The sequence below is a fragment of the Pinus tabuliformis genome, chromosome 3_2 (genome assembly GCF_031772625.1).
Source record: "Pinus tabuliformis cultivar Carrire ecotype Pingquan chromosome 3_2, CPIR1, whole genome shotgun sequence".
NCBI classification, from domain to species: domain Eukaryota; kingdom Viridiplantae; phylum Streptophyta; class Pinopsida; order Pinales; family Pinaceae; genus Pinus; species Pinus tabuliformis.
The window spans coordinates 354,327,595-354,350,502 of record NC_142302.1 but is presented as its reverse complement, the minus strand read 5'-3'; the positions used below and the strand labels follow the sequence as shown (position 1 = coordinate 354,350,502).

General features: G+C 31.8%; 1 protein-coding gene across 1 annotated transcript in view; it reads right to left on the bottom strand.

The window, feature by feature from the left end:
• Window positions 1-16,732: 16,732 nt before the first annotated feature.
• LOC149180924 (uncharacterized) overlaps window positions 16,733-22,908 on the bottom strand; it is a 67,137-nt gene continuing 60,961 nt past the window's right edge. The window contains exon 4 of the mRNA XM_089416390.1: window positions 16,733-21,017. Coding sequence (XP_089272516.1) covers window positions 17,103-21,017 — 3,915 coding nt within the window. The 3' untranslated portion in view covers window positions 16,733-17,102. The remainder of the gene's footprint in view (window positions 21,018-22,908) is intronic.

The following is a 22,908-nucleotide window of genomic DNA, read 5'->3' as shown; positions in this document are numbered from 1 at the left end:
AAACTCACCAGATGACAATCGAATTACTTCTTAAATTACACCAAATTCCAGGCGAATTATATTTTAATAACTATTCACTTCTCAAATCGACCCGACGCTTGACGTGACTATCAATGCACAGAACACTCATGCGGACTGCGCAGCGAACTTTACCTCAGGATATGGTGGACTCAATGCACGGGGTGTTTCTCCACTCAATGCAGGTTCAATGCAGATAGTCAACACAGGGCTCGATACAGATTTTAATGCAGGCCGCTAACTAAATTTCAACGTAGATCTGGTCTCCAATGTAGACTCCAATGCAGATGCGCTCACCGCCAATACACCCAACTCACAAAGTCTATGACTTGCTCTTACAGAATCAAACAACACCCCAAAAAAAGGCTTCAACAACTGCTCCACCTCAACGCCTTCACCTCACTTCTGCAAATAGCAAAAACAATTCACATATAAGCTCTGGTACCAAGTTAGAATACCAGAGATTACAAAAGAAACACTTGCACAATATGAAATTACACACTATATTGATTCAAAAATGTTGTACAACTGTTCAATTTATAAGTACATATGATTCTGCTTGGACATTCCAGATGCAAAAGATTCAGCAACGCCTATTGACAACTCAACAACCTTATCTACTTTCTACGCTCTTCCTTCCTCCCTTCTTTTGCTTTTCTTCAGACTTTCTGTTTTTTCACCTTTCTATTTCTACATTATTCCAACAGTCCTGCGATTCCCCATGACACGCTCCTGTTGCAAGACATTCTGAGTCTCTTCAGCTGAAACAACCATGCCACCCTGAAGCATCTTGACTTGGAAAAAGTTAAGAACAATTTCTGTAAAAAATGTCCTTGCTCGGTGGAACCTAAGGGAATACTGTTGAACAAAATTTCAATAAGACTTGTACACTCCTTTGCCAAGGAATGAGTTGGGTTATGTAGTCCGTCGGCTCAGTGACAGGTACTTGCTAAGCTATATGTACTTCAATTTTTATAATGCCGGTGATATTTGCATTTTGCTCTATGAAACAACTGCAAGGAAGAGGACAACCATGTTTTCTTCTTTTATAAGTCTCCGCAAATAGAAAACTAAGCTCATAGCTATTCAGAGGAGCATTTTAGGCCTTCATTTCTGTTTATCGACATGAAAAGAATTTTGGGTAATAATTTTTAGGTATGAAGCAGAAAACAATAGTCTATGGGAAGGCATGGTTTCTTAGAGGTCGAGAAATACTTTACAATCAAAGCACCTATATATGTCCGCAGAAATGCAAATGCATGCAAAACTAGCATTACATGCAAAAGAAACTGAAGTACATTGGATACATGTTCATATGTCAAAAATGTATGTTATTCCGGCATATCGTATTTTCATATAAAACAATACATTATATTGTATTTATATATAAAATACTATTTTCATATAAAACAATACATTATATTATATTTTTATATAAAATAGTTTAGAGAAAGGCTGTTAATTATTTTTTAGTGATATATAAAAATATTTTATTAATTGAATTAATTTTGAATAGGGGTACAATAAAATATTTATCTAGATAGTATGTGTATTTTCCGAATAGAGTTTTTATTATTTTAATTTTATTTTTAATAATTATTAAATGGATAGTATAGATTTAATTTCCACTGAATATTTTAGAGAATATTTATAATAATATATACAAATAAAAGATTGAGATTTATCTACAAAATAGTTATGTTTTATTAGTCTTTTTAATTAAATTGATTAATTAAAAAACAAAATTATCATATGAATAATTATCATTTAAAGTGAGTGAGCTTGGGCTTGGAGTACATCTTAAAACTGTTTTTGCTTGGCTAAGAGCTAGTCTTCCTAAGACATAAAGAAAGCCCAACACCCAAAGCAGAAACCGAAGCTAGTCTTCCTAAGACATAAAGAAAGCCCAACACCCAAAGCAGAAACCGAATACTACCCAGAGATGAAACAAACAACGCAATACCCAGAGACATCTGGCACGAGTTAGAGTCTACCCTTTACAAACCAAGTCATGTAGTTTTCCTTGAATAAGGGTTATGAGTCAGCCTACATTTGAGGATAGAAGCTACACATAGTTGTCCACACTAATGGTTTGACAACTAAGTTATAATAAGCTTTCCCACTCTTTAAAAACAAAATAATATAAAGTAAGCTATGGTATTTTGACCGAGTCATAGTCAACAAACAAACAAAATGATAAGACGTGACATTGACCCATAATATTGTAACAAACCTTATAAACAGATTAAAAATCTGCTTAATAAATTGAAAATAAATCTTCATAATTAAAAACACTGATTCATATTTTTAAATATAAATATATTTAAAATTTATATTATTCAAATTATATAATAAACGTACACTGAGTTTATTATTATAATGATATAATTGGTTAAAAAATATAAACTAAAATTATAATTTTATATAATATCATTTTTTAAATAAATATCATATATTATATGAGAGCGATAAAAAAAAACTATATTTTTGAAAAGAAAAATTAACAAATAAAAAATATATATTCATCTTAAATTATTATTAATTTTTTCCCCACATATATATATATAATTTAAATAATAATCATTTTTAATTTGGTGATTTCAAAAATATACTTATATTTATACAATTTGTTGAGTATTAATAAAAAAATCATTGCATCAATAAATTATATAGTGATTAATTAAGTTTTACAAAATGATTCATATGTACAAATATAAATATTTAGAATTCTGGACTTTCTTGTGGAGAATTCTGTGGAAAAATTTTAGCTGAAACCTTGATTTGTGTTATTTAAACTCATTTTTTTACTGTATATATGAATTCACCACCCTCAAAACCCCCTAGACCCCTAGGGAACTTTACCCATCAAGCTTGTGATTTTAATAAATTCATTCCGGATTTTAGAGAAATTAGACTTGAAAAATCCACCAAAAAACTTCCAAAAAATTCACTAAATACAATTCGATTTAAATATAATAAATAATATATAATATTGTCAAATAATTAATATCCTCTTCTTGTAAAATGCATTAGAAATTAAACCAAAAAAACTGCAAAAACTTCCCAAAAAAAATCACCAAAAATAACTAGATTTAAATATAATAAATGATATGCGATATTTTCAAATAATTAATATCACTTTCTTGTCAAATACATTTATTACATAAAACATGCTAAAAAAATAATCTCTCGATATTGAAACTCAAATCTTATATTTTGATCAAAAGGAATAAAATACTTAAATCTTACAAACTATAGCAAATATTTTATAATATAATATTTAGAAATTTAAGGAGTATCGGATATGTTAAAACTATTAATATTATTTTAATATTTATTTCTTTATCAAATAGGTTAAGTATATAAATCATGCTTTAAAAAAAAAATTGTCTTTGAATGTTTCATAAAATATTGTTCTTTTTAGTTTGATGAAATTGGTTAAGAATATTTAAATTTTATTAGAAAAATTAAGTAAAATAAATCTTTAAAAAATTAATAGAATTTAAGATAATTATTTTGATTAAATATTTTAAGGAAGAAAACTAATTGTATTTTGTATATATTTTTTTATTCTATTTTGTTATAAATTTATGTAAGTTTTAGATGTAAGAAGTTATTGGATTTAAAATATAATTATATGTTTAAAAAATTATATATTTTTTATAATTTTATAAGTGAATAAACTAAAAATATATAAGGAAAGTTTTTTTCTCATTATAAACTTTCTCATATTTTATGTGTAAGTATTTATTGGATGAAAAATTAAATTCCACATCCATTGAAGCCCAATTCTACATATTTTTGTCAAACCCTCAATGCAATAAACTCAAAATGTATTAGCAAAATGTGTCTCTTGAAAATTGTTTTGCTTTCTTATTTCCCTTTAAGATTTAAAATTAATTATTTTATTTATTTATTTATTTATTTTATTGACTAAAGGAATCAACGACTTGGGCGATTTCATAATCGCGTGACATATGGTCGATTCCAACCATTAACACTATAACCCCTAGGTGCCTACATATGCCACTTCCGCAAACACAAGTAAATCGGGGGGTTTGAACCTCGAAGCTATTGGTATATAGCACTTCATCTTCACGGACATTGTCAGTTGACTTTCCCCTTAGGGGCTATAACTATTACTTTATTTTTCCTGACGAAACTATTATTTTATTATTTTAGCTATCATTTTATCTTTTTCCTTAAGAAGTCCATTTTAAACCTCAAATTTCCCTTAATGACCTTTGTACATGGAGTTTCATGAACCCGATACTTAAACTAGCATAATACATTGCACTCACAATATATAAATATAAACACAGATCATAACTCCCAAAATGATAATGATAATGAGTTACTCTATAGTGATAATAGTAATGACCCATATGCATTAGGAAATAACTTCCTAATAAGCAAAGCACTTCGATATATTAAAATCATAATTTCTTGTGTATAGTAATGATTCTATTGATTTTTATATGTTTTGAGAGAGCTAAGATATGTAACCTATGTGAATTCACATAGCTATACATACCCACAAACAAGGATTCACATATGTTAATTTAACATTTTAGCATATGGCTAAGTTATGACCTTAAATTACATCATCATCAACATCCTTTTATATATATATAGATAGATATATACCTATTAAAGCCATAACATAATACCCTTTTTAAAAATATTTATTCTCAAATATTTGCAATCAATGTCTTTATATATGATGAAACTAGGTAATAGTATTTCTTTTCATTTCTTATCTTTTTTCAACTAATGATTTTCCATCAATTTATATATATTAAATTATTTTAATATAATCCCTAATGACCTCTTTTATATTGATTCCATCCATGGTTGTAACTTCTTCAATTGGTTGGTGTTGTTGGTATTTGTTAATATAATGTCATATATTGGTTCCTTGATGATATATTTAATTAATGTATATTAGTTTGTAATCATATTTCTTGATAGTGTGAATGTGATTATCTCATCTTTCTTGTTAATTAAGGTGCCAATATGGTTTAAGCTTTGATGTTTTTCCATCATTCTCTATACCCTTATTATCAATTTTCTATTCTTGTAAAATAACATGTATCAATTGTTATGTTTGATCTTCAATCACACTTGCCATTGAGATAACACAATTATATTTTACCTTTACATCCTGAGGATGGAGTTCAACTTCTTCAAGTTTTCTCTAGAAACCTTATTATATTCTCTCTTCCTTCTCTTTCTAAGCCTTCAAGATGATGTTCTCCATAACCTTCTTTCATCCTTCTTCAATCATTTCTTGCATTTGTGGTTTAATCTCATCATTTTTTAGATTTTGTTTGACCTTATTAGAGATTTTATTTTCAACCCTTCATGTAGTTTCTCAATCCCTAATAGTATATTATTATTTAAACGCATTTTAACATTGTTAACCTCATTAAGATTTTCTTCATTATGACCGTGTGAATTTATGATTTATCCATTTATCTTTTTAATTCTTCCTTTTAGCTAACCTTATTGTTTTTCTCATTTTCCCAACTTTTTTTCTTTAAGTTATTAACCTCATTACTCAATGCTTGACAAAGGGATTGCATCTTGGGTGATTGATTGTCTTTATTTATAAGCTATTATTTTATTTATTTATTATTCTTTTGTGAATGTCTTCATTTTATTGATGCGATCTTTTGATTTCTTTGTTTTTCTTTTTTCCACTTCCTTCAAATTAGCCTTATTATTTTTCTCGTTTGCGCATGTCTTCTTTCTTTGAGTTCTTAACAAATTTGCTAGACATTTTTTTAAGAGATTGCATCTTGGAGAACTCATTCCCTTCTTTTCTATGTTCTTTTTTTTTTTGTTTTTTGTTATCCTTCTACAATTTGGAAAGTTCTTCTTTCATTTCCCTCAATTCATATTTGTATATTTGATTATCTCCATTAGGGGAATTTTGAGGTGAAACACGGGCCTCAAAAAAAAATGTATTAACAAAATTAACTTTAAAAGCACCAATGAGATTCAAGATGATGATGTCATCCTCAAGGATAAATATTTTGGACGGAAAAGAAGAAAACTATTTTTTTAATTGTGTTGTTGCCTTATATCCTTATAAGTTTACTCAAATGTCAAGTGTAGGCATCTGTTGGATGTAGAACTAAATTCCAGATCGAATGGATACTCACTCTACATACTCCAAAGTATACCCACATCGAAAAAAATTGAAAATGCATGCATTTTCAATTTTTCAATGTGGATCTACTCAGAAGTATCCATATTGAGTACTCGTTGAATGGGTAATTTAATTCTTCATTCAACAGGTGTCTAAACTTAACATTTGAGTAAACGTATAATGAGATAAACTGAAAATACAACTAAAGAAATAGTTTCGTTTTTTTTCTCTTTAAAATTCCACAACTCTTCTCTTATATTTTCCTTAGAAGTCTCATTTAAAACCTCAAAATTCCCCTAATGTTTTGATTTTATTTCATTTATCCATTTATCTATAAAAAAAATTCAAAATTCTTCGTAGTGCAATCATATTTCATTTATCCATTTATCTATAAAAAAAATTCAAAATTCTTCGAAGTGCAATCATATTTGGTGTTGAACCAAACAATTTTTACCAATTTATAAGCTTCAATAGCGATATATTAAAATAATTTTATTCCATTATTATTTATATGTTACTTTGAGACGTATTTTTCAAATATCTCCAAAAGTGCAGTTACATTTGTTGTTAAAATCAATACTTTCCCTCTAATTATAATCTTCACTATAAAAATAGCAACATATCGAAATCATATTTATTGTTGTTTTACAAAATTAACCATTCAGTGGGATTAATTCCATATTCATATCTAATGAAAAATGGGCTATACATATGAGATATTTCCTAAGTCACTTGAGATGATGTCATACTGCTAAATAATTTTAGAAGAAAAACAATTTATTACTATTTCATTTCCTTTTCTTAGTTACTTTAGATGATGTCATAATGCCAAATAATTTTAAAGAGAAAAACAATTTATTATTATTTCATGCCTTTTTCAACAACTTTTGAATCAGCTTAGCGAAAACTTTCAATCGAAAGTTATACCAATTTTAAACTCTTTATACACATATTTAAATGTTTATTTGGCCACTACTCTATATATCAACTATAAGCTTATTTATTTTTACTTTTTGTAACTCAATATATTTTAAATTTGAACATTTAAAAATGTAATCATAATTTTCCCTCCATTTAAAATGTGAAGAAAATTTTATTATCAATTTACCAAAACTTAATAATTCTAACTTTTTTCCTGTAATGTTCTTACACATGATAACTCTACTAATTTCACATTAAATGTGATTTGTGAAATTATAACATAGTTCTATTCATTTTTTCCTAATTGGACAATTCTCATTTAAGTTGGCTATAAGAACCCTCATATGCCATTTTTTACTAACACTTTTGATTTCTCCAAACATCTTTGATTGAAAAAAATATTCAACTTCTATAGATTTTAACTCAACATTTTACACATTAAATTTTTGAAATTTTAATTAAAATAAAAATTTATTTTCAACCTTTCATGTCTCAATGAAATTAAAATTAAACACTTTTAATCACATGATAAATCTATATAAACATAATATATACTCAATACAGACATGAACCACAAATATAAAAATTATAATAAAAATGAATGACACAATAACTCATTATAACCCAAATATTAATCTTTTTATTTAACATAATAATTTTATATATCTATATATATACTCCCATGAGAGTCATGAAAGATAGAATGAATTAGTTATATCCATTAGTAATCCAACTTCATTATTAATCAATCTCCACCTCAATTGTAAACATAAAAGTTCCATTATTGTACTTAATTCATAAAGTTTAAATGTTTCCTCAATTCAACGTTTAACACGAAACATTTATTTCAAGTTTGGATATACAATGTTAATAGTTTCTAGATATGTAATGGAAAAATTAGTAGTTAATAATTTTTTAACATTCCAAATTTTAATCTATCATTGATATTGTAATTTCAACTATATTTATTATGATAATAACGTTTATATGGGTAAGTATATATAAATTTATTAAAATATTAAGAAAATTTATAATTATAATTTAATAATAAGTGATGAAGAGGTGAAGTGTTGATATAAATTATGAGAAGTTATGAGAGAAGGGAAGTTAACAAAAGGGATTTATGAAATTAATCCTTGCCAATGGTTTATTTGGCTAAACCAAGAATCTAAAATTTTCTACTTCCCCAAGAAAATATAGAGTGAGAAGGTGTAGTGATAACCCCCCTGGGGAAATATAGAGTGAGAAGGTGTAGTGATAACCCCCATAGTAATGAGAGGAGTGGGGTAGTGGTACCAAAATTTTTATAAGTATGGGTTTTGCATCCTTCTTTGTTTAGACTTTTGACTAGTTATGCAACCCATCAGGGTAGGAAACCATATGAAAAAGAAAGTGTTGGCATTGTTGTGTTGGCATTGATGTCAACAAGGTCATGGTCATAGTCATACTCGTCATGATCATGTGTGATGGATGCTAATTGGTGGTCATATTGGTTGGCATGATGTATTAACAATGATATGGTTGTGTTGGAATTGATATCAACTCTATAGGTCATGCACTTATGTCAACCTCATGATGATGCAAATTGATGGATCATGGTGTGTGTTGGTATGTGTTGGCATTGATGATTGATCTTATTGATGATGACACACTTTATGGCATGGTATCAGAGATGGTCATTGATGGAGTTTGATGGTAGCATGTTGATCATGGAGGAGTTGGGATGTGCATTAATGGACATGTCATGATGGTTTCTTGATGCTACAAATGGTAGAGGAGGCCGCTACAGGTTGATGAGCAGATCTAAATGTGATGGTGATGGTTGATGGCACACTAGTTGAGTTGTCAACTATGTCTTCATCTAGGTATTTATGCTTATGCTTCATGGAGATGACTTTTTGCTATGTGATGGCTTCATGATGATGATATTGTTGTTGCAGAGTTGCTACAGAGGATTGTAGGTTTGTTCATATGTGTTGCAACTTGTTTAGAGGTCTAATGGAGAGTGGAGGACTTGTTGGCACACTTACCAACCTTGTTTGTTGGCCCTTCTAGGTCAACTTGGCAGAGATACTTGGGAGGCATGTTTGGTCTACTTGCAAATGTGTCAGAGGCTATGTCATAGGTATGGAAGCTAGAACAGATGTAGAGGAAGGTGATGCAACATATGGCAGAGGTCTTGTGTTGAAGACATGATGGTTTTCCTCTTCCTTAGCCATAGTCGCATGTACGGAGGCCTATGGGAGTGGCTATAGCCCTAGTCGAGTTCAAACAATGTCAAGCATGTGACTGAGGGATTTCATGACTTTTCGTCCACATTCCTCACGCTGTTTGGAAGGAAATTAAGTTGGAAATTCCTAGAGGCTTCAAGAATTGTTTGAAAAAGTCGGAAATAGTTTGAAAAGGTCCTCTCATGATGTGAATGTATTTAGTGCACTAGTAGTGACCTTAGTGGATTAATTTGGTCCAACTTGTGCACTCTTGATCCTAGCCCCAAGCTCAAATTCACCTTACAGGTTTTATATTCTTGATCTTGGAGCTATGTGATGGTTGATTGAGTTGAGGATTTTAGAGAGTGTATTGGAGAAGGTTGCATTGAGTGTTGATGCTTTAGATCTTGTGTAGAGCTCAAATGCTTCAGTCCATGAGTGTTAATGGCTAAATAATGAGCAGATCTGAAGCATACAACAAAATAGATCAGAATTGGAGCTGTTGGTTTAGAGATTGATTGGATAGTTGTGTATACTGCTGGAGAGAGTTTTTGTGGAGACTCTCACACTTGTTTTTGCAAGAGTTGTTATTAATTTTGGTGCATAGCCTTAGTGTTGTATGTTGCCAATTGTAGTATGCAGCAGTTACATTCTGATGTGAGGGTTTGATATTAGATTTGTATGGCCACAATTTTGCTATTGGATAACACATGTTTTGTGCATGTTTTTATTTTGATTTGATGATGAGATCTTGTTTCTGGGAGCATGTATGCAGAGCTTATTTCTAGTTGAGCATAGTGTCTTGGGATCCAATTTGAAAATACATGAAAGGAGGAATGCATGTTGGTGAGAAGTGACTTCATGGAGGTGAAGTAGTGATATTGAAGCTTTAGCAAAAGGAAGAAGTTTCTCAATCCAATGGTGGTTGGATAGTCCAATGGTAGTTGGGCAAGGATCGACTAATCGTGGTGGCCTTCAACGGATGGTAGTCCGTAGAGATTCATAGAGATCCATAGAGAACAAAGTATTCAAGGTTGATCACTAGTATCGAGTCTCCTAGCGAATGGGAGTTAGCAATATGTATATGAGGTTGAGTCTCCATGCTCATGAGAGTCATCAGACTATGTAAAAGATCAATTTCTTGATATATTAGAAATTCAGAGCAGAGCAACAACAACAAGGGTGGTTTCTCTCCCATAAGGGTTTCCACCAGAAATGTTGTGTCTCATGTGTGATAATGTGATTGTGTGCATTTTTTATTGTTTATGTTGCTCACATGGTTTATGATTTAGTTGCTTATATGTTTATGCATGGATAATCTAATGAGTTACTAGTGCATATATGTATGATTCAGTAAGTGAAGTTAATAAAAGTCAAAAATCATATATAGGTCACACTATTGATTCACCCCACCGCCCCTCCTTCCCTCGCCCCCCTCTCAATAGTGCTCAAAGGTTTCCAAAAAAACAAGGAAGAGGGAGCATCTATGGGGGGGGATATAAGAGAAAAGTGGAGTAGATTGAAGTGCAGAGAATAGAAAGACAAGACAAGAGGTGAGAGGAGGCTCTCATATAAGAGAAAAAAACAAACTTATGCATGATTTTAATCCAGCTAGTTTATGAGTGAGGTCAATGTTTGAGTATTTAGCCTGTGATAAGGGACCAACTAGCATTGTTGAGGATTATTTTTAGTTTATTCATAAAAGAACCAGAGTGAGGCATTGAGGGACTATTAGTTTAGTGAAGGGTTCTCTCTACATTGTGTAAGCCCAATGTGGAAAATTAATAAGAAAACATGTTAAAAAACATGCACCAAAGAAAAAAAAAAGGAAGAATTGATGCACTGTTAATTTAGATAAGGGTTCTCGTGATGCTATGTAGGCCCATTGTGGCCACATTGTGAAAGAGAACATGCCCTTGCTCTAGAGGTTGAAATACCTAGTACTGACTTATGTGTGACGAAGGAAAGTAACCTTCATCCTTACACCAATGATAGCTTGGGGAATATGTTTTCTTTCGGTGCTTGCTATGTAGAACAACTAAGAAACCAACCATAACAGCTAGTTAGAATATGGGATTATTGTAATCTTAAGAGAAGTAATGAGCTTTATTAGATGAAGGAGAATGGCCTTTATGACTCCGCCCTATAAAATTGAATGAGAACTCCCTTGTGGCTTCAAGCTCTGGCTCAAGGGTGTCTATCTAAAAGATGGATTGTAGTGTAGTTGAGACTATGGTGGGGTGTCATTAAAGAAATTTTAAGGTCAAAAATGGGCCTCAAAAGAATGGTACAACAAAAGTCAACTTTATAAGAACTAATACGATTCAATATGATGATGTCAACCATGGGGGATGATTCACCATTTTTTGAGTAAAAAGGTAAAAAGATAAAATAAATAAATAAACTAATTTTTCATCTCGTATTTTCAACTTATGTCCTTAAAATTTCACTCAAATTTCACGTGGGAGCACTTGTTGGATGCGTAATTTAATTTTCCATCCAAGGAGTACCCATGTTGCATACTTTCAATGAACCCTACAACACGAAAAATGTGAAATGCATGAAAAAATGTGATTGCAATCATGTTTTTTCATGCATTTCACATTTTTTGTGTCTTAGGGTGCATCAAAAGTATGCAACATGGGTACTCATTGGATGAAAAAATAAATTTTGCATCCAACGAGTGCTCTCACTCAAAATTTGAGTAGAACAGTAGGGATATAAGTTGAAAATACAAGTTGAAAAAGTAGTTTTCCTTTTTTTTCCTCCAAAAATTGATGAGATAATCTAATCTTACTTTCTTATTTCCACTATTATGTTATAATATTCCTTAGGAGGCCCATTTTAAACCTCAAAATTTTTCTAATGGAATGTGGCTCACCCTTCATCAATTGCAGAAAACTAATCTTAAATGGATCTAATAAGTACCTTTGTGGACTTCATCTCTATAATGAAAACCATGTTAATGAGAAAGAAATGATAATTGATGAAATTTGTACATTTATGTGCTTGTATGTGGAATGGATATTATTATTTATGTAAGGCCTGGTTATGAGCTGGATTAGTAGATGCGGTTCTAATGGTTGTATACTTTTCATATCCATGTCAATCAATTTTTAATTTTTCTTTTATGATTTGATTTTCATGATTATGAAAATGAAATAATGGGTCACTTTAGAATGAGACTATTAGACTCTTAGTCCTAGTTATTATTAATGTCCATGGTATGTTATTATATAGACTAGATAATCTATGGATTTGTTGAAGTGATCAAAAATCCTTGTGGAATTAGAGGCATGAGTAAGAGCCTTTACTGCAAATTGGAGACTTAATGGGAAATATTTCCTCTCAGAAATGTGACGAAAAATTATTAAAGAGTACACTAAAGATTCAAACGTAGCACTAGTACTACACCACATGAGGTAGGCAATACTATGTACAAGCTACAGTGGAGCTAATGGAATTATATTGAAGAGCTTGAAGACAGATATAGAATAATGTAATGAGATGAAGAATTTTGGATATCTTCACAGTTAGTGGAGACTCTTGTAGTTTTAGAAGCATTTTGAGCAATTCTTTTCCCTGTCAAAACCTTTTCCATCCCTAAAGGAGAAACTTAAAAATCCCCTTTGAAATCATGCTTTTCCTTGGAGAAATTTAGGGATTCATTCCCCCTCAATGTCCATCTATTAAAAAATTTAGGGTTTGTGGGGTCCCTAGCCTCGGCCTATGGTCATATGGGCAATAATGGGGTTGTGACCAAGCACTCGTCTAGAATGGGCTAAGTTTGGAAGGTCATATGTCGAGAACAACATTAGGAATACCTCAAATAGAAGTCAACTAGACTCAACACTAATAGAGAGTACCTTAGTCATTTAACTACATTATATCAGTTGGTCAACATATCAACTATTGAAGCATAGGGTAGTGGATGTTGGAACATGGGACACCAACCACAAACAAGAAAATCCCGATGCTAATGGATCTAAACAATGGTTGTTGGCTAATAAGGAAATTTCCATCACCATTTTACATCATCAAGTCTGAGCGAAAAGCATCGCATTAACAAGAAAGGTATGTTATTGAGAGATAGTGTATTGACCTTGGTCCATCAAAGGTTTGTTATTAGCTTTTGGGCAATGAGGGTTTTAACAATTAGACACATCAATTAATGATAACCTACACTAAGTTTTGATACTAACATAACCCAACACAATTGTTGGGTAATGGAGATAGATGGTTTAAGGGAGGGAGGCGGGAATTTTCAAGTGATAGATATGAGTATCAGGGAATTGGGCTTTCAAAGGTCAAGCATCAAGAGTTTGAAAACTAGCTATAGGGATTTCCTCCTTATATCAATGAAGCCTGATAAGGTGCACACATGGGCTAGAGGATGTGGCATGATAGCATGGTACATTTGGTGACATAAAATATTGATGTGGCATGCTAGATGGAAACTTATGTGGTGAGATGATGTGCAGTAGGGTTGACATGTGTCAGTAATTTGGCAACCAGCGTGGCTAAGTAATGTATCATGATGACATGGCACTAAGGTGGGTACTTGATGATGTGGTAGGATGACATGGATCAAAGTGCATAATGGTGTGGAGGTGGTGGTCAAGTGCAATGGAGGCAGACATGATTTCATGCCAGAGATCAGAGTATTAGCCTATTGGGAGATCAACTATTGAGGATTAGGCATTCGAGAGGTTGGACCTCCATATCGAGCTTACCAATCTATACTAACAAAATATGAAACACTTGATAGTTGATGAAGATTAGTTTTATCATTATTTACCTATGGCATATCGGCTATAAAAACTAAAAAGAATAATTGTTAAGTGTCCCAAGGACCCGGTGACCTAATAGATAGATAAGGAAAAGGAGAGAAAAGTTAGGTTCCATCAATTGATGTCCCATTGTTGGGCCAAGAAAATATCAAAGAAATGAGTTAATCGAATGAATTTTTTCCCAAGGGGATGGTTGGTCAATAGGACAAATGTGAACTTATCAAGTTTATGTGGAAGCTAACAGAGCATTTTACAATGGTGATACGTTGGAAAAAGGGCCACAATGTGTCTGCCAAGCAAACAGTATGGATGTCAATGTGGCCCTTAAAAAGAGGATCTTCAAGTGGGCATAACTTTTTGTCTAGAACTTGCTTGATGAGAAAAAAGAGATGTTATTCTCAAAAATGAGTTTTAAATAAGTTGAAGTAAGAATAACTTTCATGACCCTATCTCCATGAAGTAATAAAAAAGATCAATATTAGACACCCCACAACCTTAATCAAATATTACAAGTTTAAATATGTTACATATTTATATATGAAAAAACATTATTTGACAAAAAAAACATATAACTAAAGTCAAAATTTTAATAAATATTAAACACATTTTTTAATACAATCTTTTTTCTTTTTTTTTTATCAATGATCAATTTATTTATTTAAATATTCATTTTAATAAGAAAAATTTTATTCTTCCATTATCCATTATTATAAATTAATCATAACCAACACAAATACAATAAATTTTAAAGTGTAAAATAATTATATATTTACAATACAACTCTTGTTATTAAACAACAATTAAATTTAATATTTATTAATATAAATTAAATTTTAAAATAATATAAAAAAAATACATAAATTTATATTCTAATTCTCAGCATATTACTATATTTAAACTCATCCATATAAATTGAAACAATTATTGCCCTTTGCCCTTGAAAAGTATAGTGAAAGCTAAAACTATCCTATCCCAAAGATGAAAATGGATTGGTATTTATCTTTCGACTAGAGAAATGTTCCAAATTAATTAAATAAATATATTATTTTAATTAATAATAATAATGAAAATTAAATAATAATATAATAATGGTATTTACAATTATTTTATTAAATATTCCTTTAACTAATAAAAATCTCAAATCAAATAATATTATAAAAAGTTGTAATTAATATATTTTAATGATTTGTTAATTATATCATATATTTTATTTTTTACATTTTAAACATTATATATAAAAATTAACCTTATTTTATAAGGTATAGTTAATCATATTGAGAAACTCTCCATTTTAATATAAAAAATTGTTATTATAAATTTTTATTTTTAAAAAGTTTGATTTAGGAGGTAGCATAGATTTATGTTGGTTGTAAGAATATTTATATTTATATAATATTATCATTCCTATATACAAAAATATTTTTACTATTACATGAATATAAAGAATTATATCTCATTATGTTATTAGCGGTTATTTGAACATAAATTGAAAAAATAACCTTCATTTCCCAACCACCCATTATAACCTCAATTAACACATATAATTACATATGTAAATGAAATTTCTATATTAAAAATATTTTTATTTTTAATTATACATTCATTCATTAAAAAAAATTATTTGTTATAAAATATAATGATTATGAATATAAATCATTAATATTTAACTTTATTATAATATGATATGCATATTATTATTTTTTCTGGAAACACTGTTTATAAATTCATAAATAAAAACAAATTTTTATATATATATATATATATATATATATATATATATATTCAACATTATGTTTTACTGTTATTTTTGGAAGTATATTTTATTGTATAGAAATTACAACCTCTCTTTCATACTTTGCTATAAAATATCTCTCCCCACAATTCAATTTATATTAAAAATATAATTTAATTAAAAATAATAATAAATTTTACTCATTTAAAATTTAATAAATTGAAAATTAAAACACATTTAAACTCATTTTATTTAAAGCATCTCAAATAATGAACACATAATCATAACCATGTTCAAAAATTTGTATTATTTGACTTAATAAATGCTTCACAATTTTGCAATCTCACAAAACTAAGCCATAACTATATTCAAAAATATGTATCATTTGAATTTTCTTATTATTAAAAAGAACTTAATTTAATAAATGCTTCACAACTTTGCAATCTCAAAAAACTAACACATAACTATATTAAAAAATATGTATCATTTGAATTTTATTATTATTAAAAAGAACACCTGATAGCAGAGAACTTGACTATTGAGTTTACAAAGGTATACATACTCTACCTCCTTGTTTTGAAACAATGAACTCTTCAAAGGAAAGAAAAGAGATGCTCTTAACCATTAGGCCCACTCAAACTGTATAAATGTTTTGCAATTTTCTGGATATATATATATATATATATGATTAAAATTGCTAACACCAGGATAATACCCTCTAAATTAAAGAATTTAAATTTCTTTAATAATGATAAATATAAATGAATATCATAAACTTATTTAATAACATTAAAAACTTATTTAAAGATTTTAAATTTCTTTAATGATGATAAATATAAATGAATATCAAAAACTTATTTAATAACATTAAAAACTTATTTAAAGCCTTCTAACCACTTCACCCATATTCATAATAAACTAACAGCATTATTGATGAAGTATAAACAAATTATTGTGGCTATACAGCAACCGCAATGTTACAAGTATATCATCTCAATCTATCAGTAGCCAAAAGTACTTGTAAATGGAAATTTTAGTTCCATTTTTAAATGGATTTCTTACCTATATTCAATAGGATTGTTATTTTCAGTGAGCTCCTTGTATGACAAGAATTTGTTATTGGCCAGAATTGAAATCACAAGTACTAGTGATCATTTTCTCAATTACCACGTTCAAACAGGCAATCTGCATCCTCCATCGATAGTATTCATCACAACTTGTTATTGCCGCTCGCGCACCTCAACAGTTTTGATCCAGGTGGTGGCCTTCATTTTTCGTCACTGTATCTGTTTGCACCATGAAAATTTATCTCTTCCCTCAGCAGTTGTTTCAGCAAACGGTAGAGTATAATGTACAGGCAAGGACTGCTTTGCACTCCCATTTTGAAAGGGAGGCTTCAGTATGTGCTTTGCACCTCCACTCAATTTCATTGGCTCCGCCAATTTGAGGGAGGCCTCTGTACTTGGGCCGTGCAACCCAACTCTGGATGTCCCAAACTGGCTTTCCATAAGATTATTTTTGGGGCTTTCCATAAGATTATTTTTGGCTTTCCTGAAAGCTCCTCCATTCTCTCGGCATGTTGGAGGCACCCCGGAGTGCAGGGAAGCATTAGAAAAAATCTCATTGGCATTCTTCTTGATGGAACAGTTCGTCCTATCTCGACTGTCCTCGCCAATGGCAATTTGAATTGAACTGTCAGTTACTCTCCAGATTTCAGCACCCTTTCCATCTAGGAAGTCATTTTCAGGCATCTCTCTACTCTTAAGATAATTGGCAGCTAAATTGGGTGAATTGATTTCATGATGAAAGACTCCCTTTCGTTTGAGCAACTTCTGCCCTGTTAAATACAAATCACATTTCTTTGATGTACCTTGTGTACAACCTTCATGCTTTTGCAGAAGCCCTTTGCCATGCAATCCTGTTGTCTCTTGGAGAGACTTTTTTCTGGTGCCTGTCCTTCCGTCCCTGGGGTATTTTCTCTCAGGTGACTCAAGATCTACAATATCAGGTACATTTCCTTTCTCGTGGCTAATTGCACTGGTATTTCTGGTCATATTCTTGGGTAATTTCATACTTTCTCTCTCAACTAAATCGATTGAATTGTATCTCCCATTCATCGTCCAGGCTGCAGAATCTGTCAGAGTTGCAGAGGAGGTAGTTGTTTTGCAGTGAGATGGAGATGCAGTTTGAAAATAAGTTGGATGACCAAGGGCACGTGTAAATGCAGGTTGAGGCTCCGGAAAGGGAAATTGCTTTGTAGATTTCATTTCCATTGAAGAGGGTACTGGTGCATGAGAGTGTTTCTCGTTATAGCTTGTCCTTTCAATTGCTTCTTTTTGCTTCTGTGCATTTAAAAACCACTGAGGCAAGTTTGGCTTACATTTAGAATGATATTGTAATAACTGGAGAGCGTCTGATTGGATTGGAAGGGAACCAGAATGACTAGTGGCCTCCCGAACTGTAGAAGGATGTACACAACCACTAGACACCGGTTTTGGAATAGCATGTAGCACTAAACTTGAGCTTTGGTTTTGGCTGTAGACTTGGTTTTGGTGGAGCCTTGCTGGATCTCTTACATGTTCGGGAGTATTCTGGAAGTAAGTGCCATGGAGGTTGCAACCTGATCTTGAACGCTCAGTTTGTCCCAACTCAGAGGTTACAGAGTTACAGGAATATTTATATGCTATTTTGTCTCCCTGATTGGCAGCTGTGTTGGAGGACAGCTGGTTGATAGGAGAAATAACTGTGTTAGCCATAGGATTATCGAATAGAGAAGCTACTGTCCATGTTGGTTCAGAATAAAATTGACCTCTCAGAGGCTGTTCAGAAGGAACACAGCTTGTTGGGAATCTCTTTCCCTTCATTTTAGGCACACTGCTATTCAATCTCCTCAGATTTTCAGCTGTATGACATGCAGAAGTTGTATCCAGAAATTCCATTTGCTTCCAGTAATTCTGAGGACATTCTGATATATTTTCTTTTCGGATGGAATGTTGAAACAAAGTATTAGGTTCCGAGCATGGAAAATACAATTGGCCTTCTTTGCAAGCAGTATAATGACCCTTATGGACTGTGTTTGACTTGTCTGAGGAAGAGAGGTCCAGTGTGGCTTCTGAGGTACTTGGAGTTTTATTGTCACTGCCCTGCGGATAGTCCTTCAAGTTGTTTCCTGCTTCAATTTCACCACCAATAATAAAATTATGTCCCATTAGCCTCATTACAGGTTGAGCGGCAGGTCGCTCCTTTCTTAAGCTTTGTACTTCTGGATAAATTTTCTCAAACACTGAAGATTTTTGCTTCCCTTCTCCATTGTATCCAGACTCAACAGTTGAAGGCATACACACATTCAGACTTGAACTTGTATCTGTTTTACTAAGTAATGAACCGAAAGTGCTAACTTGTGAATTTCCAATATATTCCCTCTGAAGTTCATCAAGTGAAGAAGATTGTACTAACCCCGCCTTCTCATGTTTTGTCTGATTAGTTTTAAACACAGAGTACAGGTGCCGATAGTCAGCTTGTTTACAGGGGATGGAGTAATTCTGCAGGGATGGGCATTTAGAATTGCGCAGAACAGAGTCACCAGGCATTTTAAGTATCCTTTCAACTTCAGAAATATTATTGGAGGCATTCCTGCTTTCTACAAAATTGAATTCTGGAAGCCTCTTTGAACATTCTGTAACAAAGGGGTCATTCTCAGCTGTAGAATTCTGAATCCGGTAGAGATCATAATGACTATCTCTAGTGTTAGGAAAATATTTGATGAGTTCCCCTTGGGAATCCAGAGGCAAACCTATATGACCATAATCAGAGCATCTTTTTTGAATAAAGAAATTTGCTAGATCGTGTGTTTTTTCAGATAACGGTGCTTCGACATGATTAAGTACAAGAGATGAAGGTGCCGCTTGTCCTGCCACAGCACCATCTAATTCAGGAACAGATTGATATTTTGAAAGGGATTTCCCCCCATCAGGATAATCGCTGGAGAAGACAGGAAAAAATGTTTCCGTGGGAGTGGATTTTCCAATTCTTGCATAGGAAAGGGCAGCATTCATAGAAAAATCGGTTTCATTGTGTATTGCAGAAGCGTTTACAGAATTCTTTGACCGCTTTATACACTTGTGTCTATCTGCTTGTTTCCATCGAGAATATGAGAGCCCGCCTTCCTTTTCCCCATTCATTGTCGCAGATCTAATGAAGCGCCCTTTGGAGTCTCTGGGAATAGCAGAAACCTTCTGATTGAGATTTAATCCGGTATTGTTTATGAGACCCTCTGTTACTTTTGTGGTTTCTGATATTAGTTTTTCATTTTCAAAAGAAGGCAAAGCCCTGGAGTTGGTTGTTGGCCTGTCCACATCTTGCAGGCACAAACTGTTATTGGCATCTTCCAAATTATGGGTTGAGTAGATGTGCTGGCCCGTCTCCTCCTCAGTTTGATGGACAACATCAATTCTAAATTTAGCTGGTTCATGCTGAGAAGAAATGTTTGATTTTGTGAGAGGGTTATCTTCAAGGGAATGCATGAGACTAGATTTTGAACAGGTAGTACTCCCATGCTGTGCATTCAATTCGTGATCAGATCCCCCCATCTTTTCAGGGTTGATGGAGGAAACTTCTCTGTAATTATTACATTCTTTAAACTGCCTTTTAAGCAAATTTTGATCCCTATGTTCCGATGACCCCTCCTCTGCCTGCAATTTGCAATTTCCACTGTTGCCTGCATTTTGATGTGTACATTCATTGCCTCCCAATATTTGGAGTTTCTTCGTATAAACAAGAGGCGACTCATTCAATGAAGACACGGTGTCTCCCATGCCTGATAACTCCGAAACATTACCAGTACCATCTGAGGCTGCAGGGGATTCTCCGGTACTTTCTTTTGCACAAAGTTTACCATTTTGTCTTTCTCGTAAGATATCAGTAATGCTGCATTCCAAGGCCCTAAGATCTTTGAGTGGCACAGTTGCAGAATGCTCTGCGGTAGGTTGAGGTGTGATATCTTCCCTGAAAGTACCAGACCACTGCTGCTGATTTTTAGCATTCGACACTGCCTGCTCTGAATTCAGTTGCTCGCCATCAGAATCACTTCTGAGCTTGACTGGTTTGCTAGAGTACTTTACGTGATGCTCTACGCCATCAATCGGTTTCTCCCGTTGAGTAGAGGACGCCTTTTTTGCTGTTTTCAAGGAAGCCTGAAATAAATTTGACAAGAACGTTATCGTCTATATGTTTCCTGGGCTTTTTGCGGTTGGTCTGTCGATCAAATATAACGTTATTTTTACAGTTCGTCCACGGTTATATTTTTCAATTAAAATAAATACTAACAAATAATTGAAAATTGAAAATCAACCTTTAACAGGAAAATTTATAAATTCAAGATGAAAATGAAATGAAATAATAATAACATCGTTCAAATACCTCCTTGGTCAAATTAATCTCTATGACTAAAATTTATAAATGCAAACATGAAAACGAAATAAAATAATGGCAATTGTTGCAATACCTCGTGGGTCAAATTAATCTTGGATGTAGTGCAGAAATTGGGAGTATTAATACTGTAAAACCAATCAACATTTATGCAGCCACGACACGAGAAAATGAGTTACTATGAAGCTATCACACTTTGGAGAAAAGAAGAGTATCGTCTAACAGATTGACATTTCTTTTATCATTTTTATGATATTTTTCAGTAGATTTTGTTTAAGATTTGTTAACGATTTTTTAAAATTATAAGTTCGAGTTTTGTATAATATAAAAATATTTTTGAAAATATTAAATTTATTTATATATTTTAAATAACAAAAATTTAAAATGTCACTAAAACTTTTATCACCAAATGTAATAAAAGAAACACCATATGTGTTTTGTACTTCGATTCAAAACGGAAATTAATAATTGATAAAAGCTTGTAACAGGTGTAATAATCCAGGTAGAGCAGAAATTGAGAATATTCTTTGAGATCAGAAAGAATCACCTTTTATATTCGAAATTTGGAAAAACAACGAGCAGTTTCGAAGAAGCAATGACCGTTAAAAAACAATTTCGAAGAAGAAATGACTGTTTAATAATTCTAATCGTTTAATAATTCTAATCATCAAATAAATGGGTATGGAATTTGTCCCGACAGAAATGGATTGAAAATCAAAATGTAATATATATATATTATAATCGAGTAATTTCTCCATTTATACATTTTAAAAAAGCATTTTATACATTAAAAAAATTAAAATCTTATAAAAAAAAATTATATACCAAATTCCAAATAAACGGCTGCACTTAGAATTGATGTTTATAGTACTACAATTTGTATTCAAATTGACAAATACTTCAACCAGTGGAAAATGTGAATAAGATGTTCTCTACTTTTGAGGACTGCAAGATTATACTTATGACAATAAAACCGCATTGCGCATGGGTGAGCCGTTGGTGAACAATAAGACGGATCTTAATTAGGGTTACCAGATGAGATAACTGTTACCGATGGAGCTCCTTAAAGCCAATCTCAGATGTATGGGTATCAACTGAGTCAATCTCAGATGTATAGGTAACAATTGAGACAGCTGATCTCCTCAAAATGTCATCAGTTTTATCTGAAACATATCTCTGGAGCAACATCTTAGGAAGTGGCATTTCGAAATGATTGCAGAGCAAGGTGGATGGAGATTGATGAGAGGTTTAGATGGTTTTGTTTTTTGTTTTGTTAAATGGTTAGTTTCATGTTTTTGAAAACTGGCCTAAGTCTTTAGGCCATGGGTAGTTAGGTTTTAGAATATTCTGAAAATTTGATAAATAGTAGTGAAATTAGGTTTTAGAATATTTTGAAAATTTGATAGATAGCAGTTAGGTCAAACAACTAAGTCAAATAGTTGAATTCACTTAGTTTATCAGATTTCCAGAATTCTAAATAAAGATGTGAACTTGCTTGAGCAGTCAAGATCATTGATTAGTGTGCAGCCATGATGAGGGGAGTCAAATTTTCAGACTGCTTTTTTGCCTTGAAAATCATGGAAATTCCGGCAAGATTTTCATGAAATCAGGTAAGGATTTTTGTAAATCCAGGTTACAGCTGTCAAACTTCAAGAT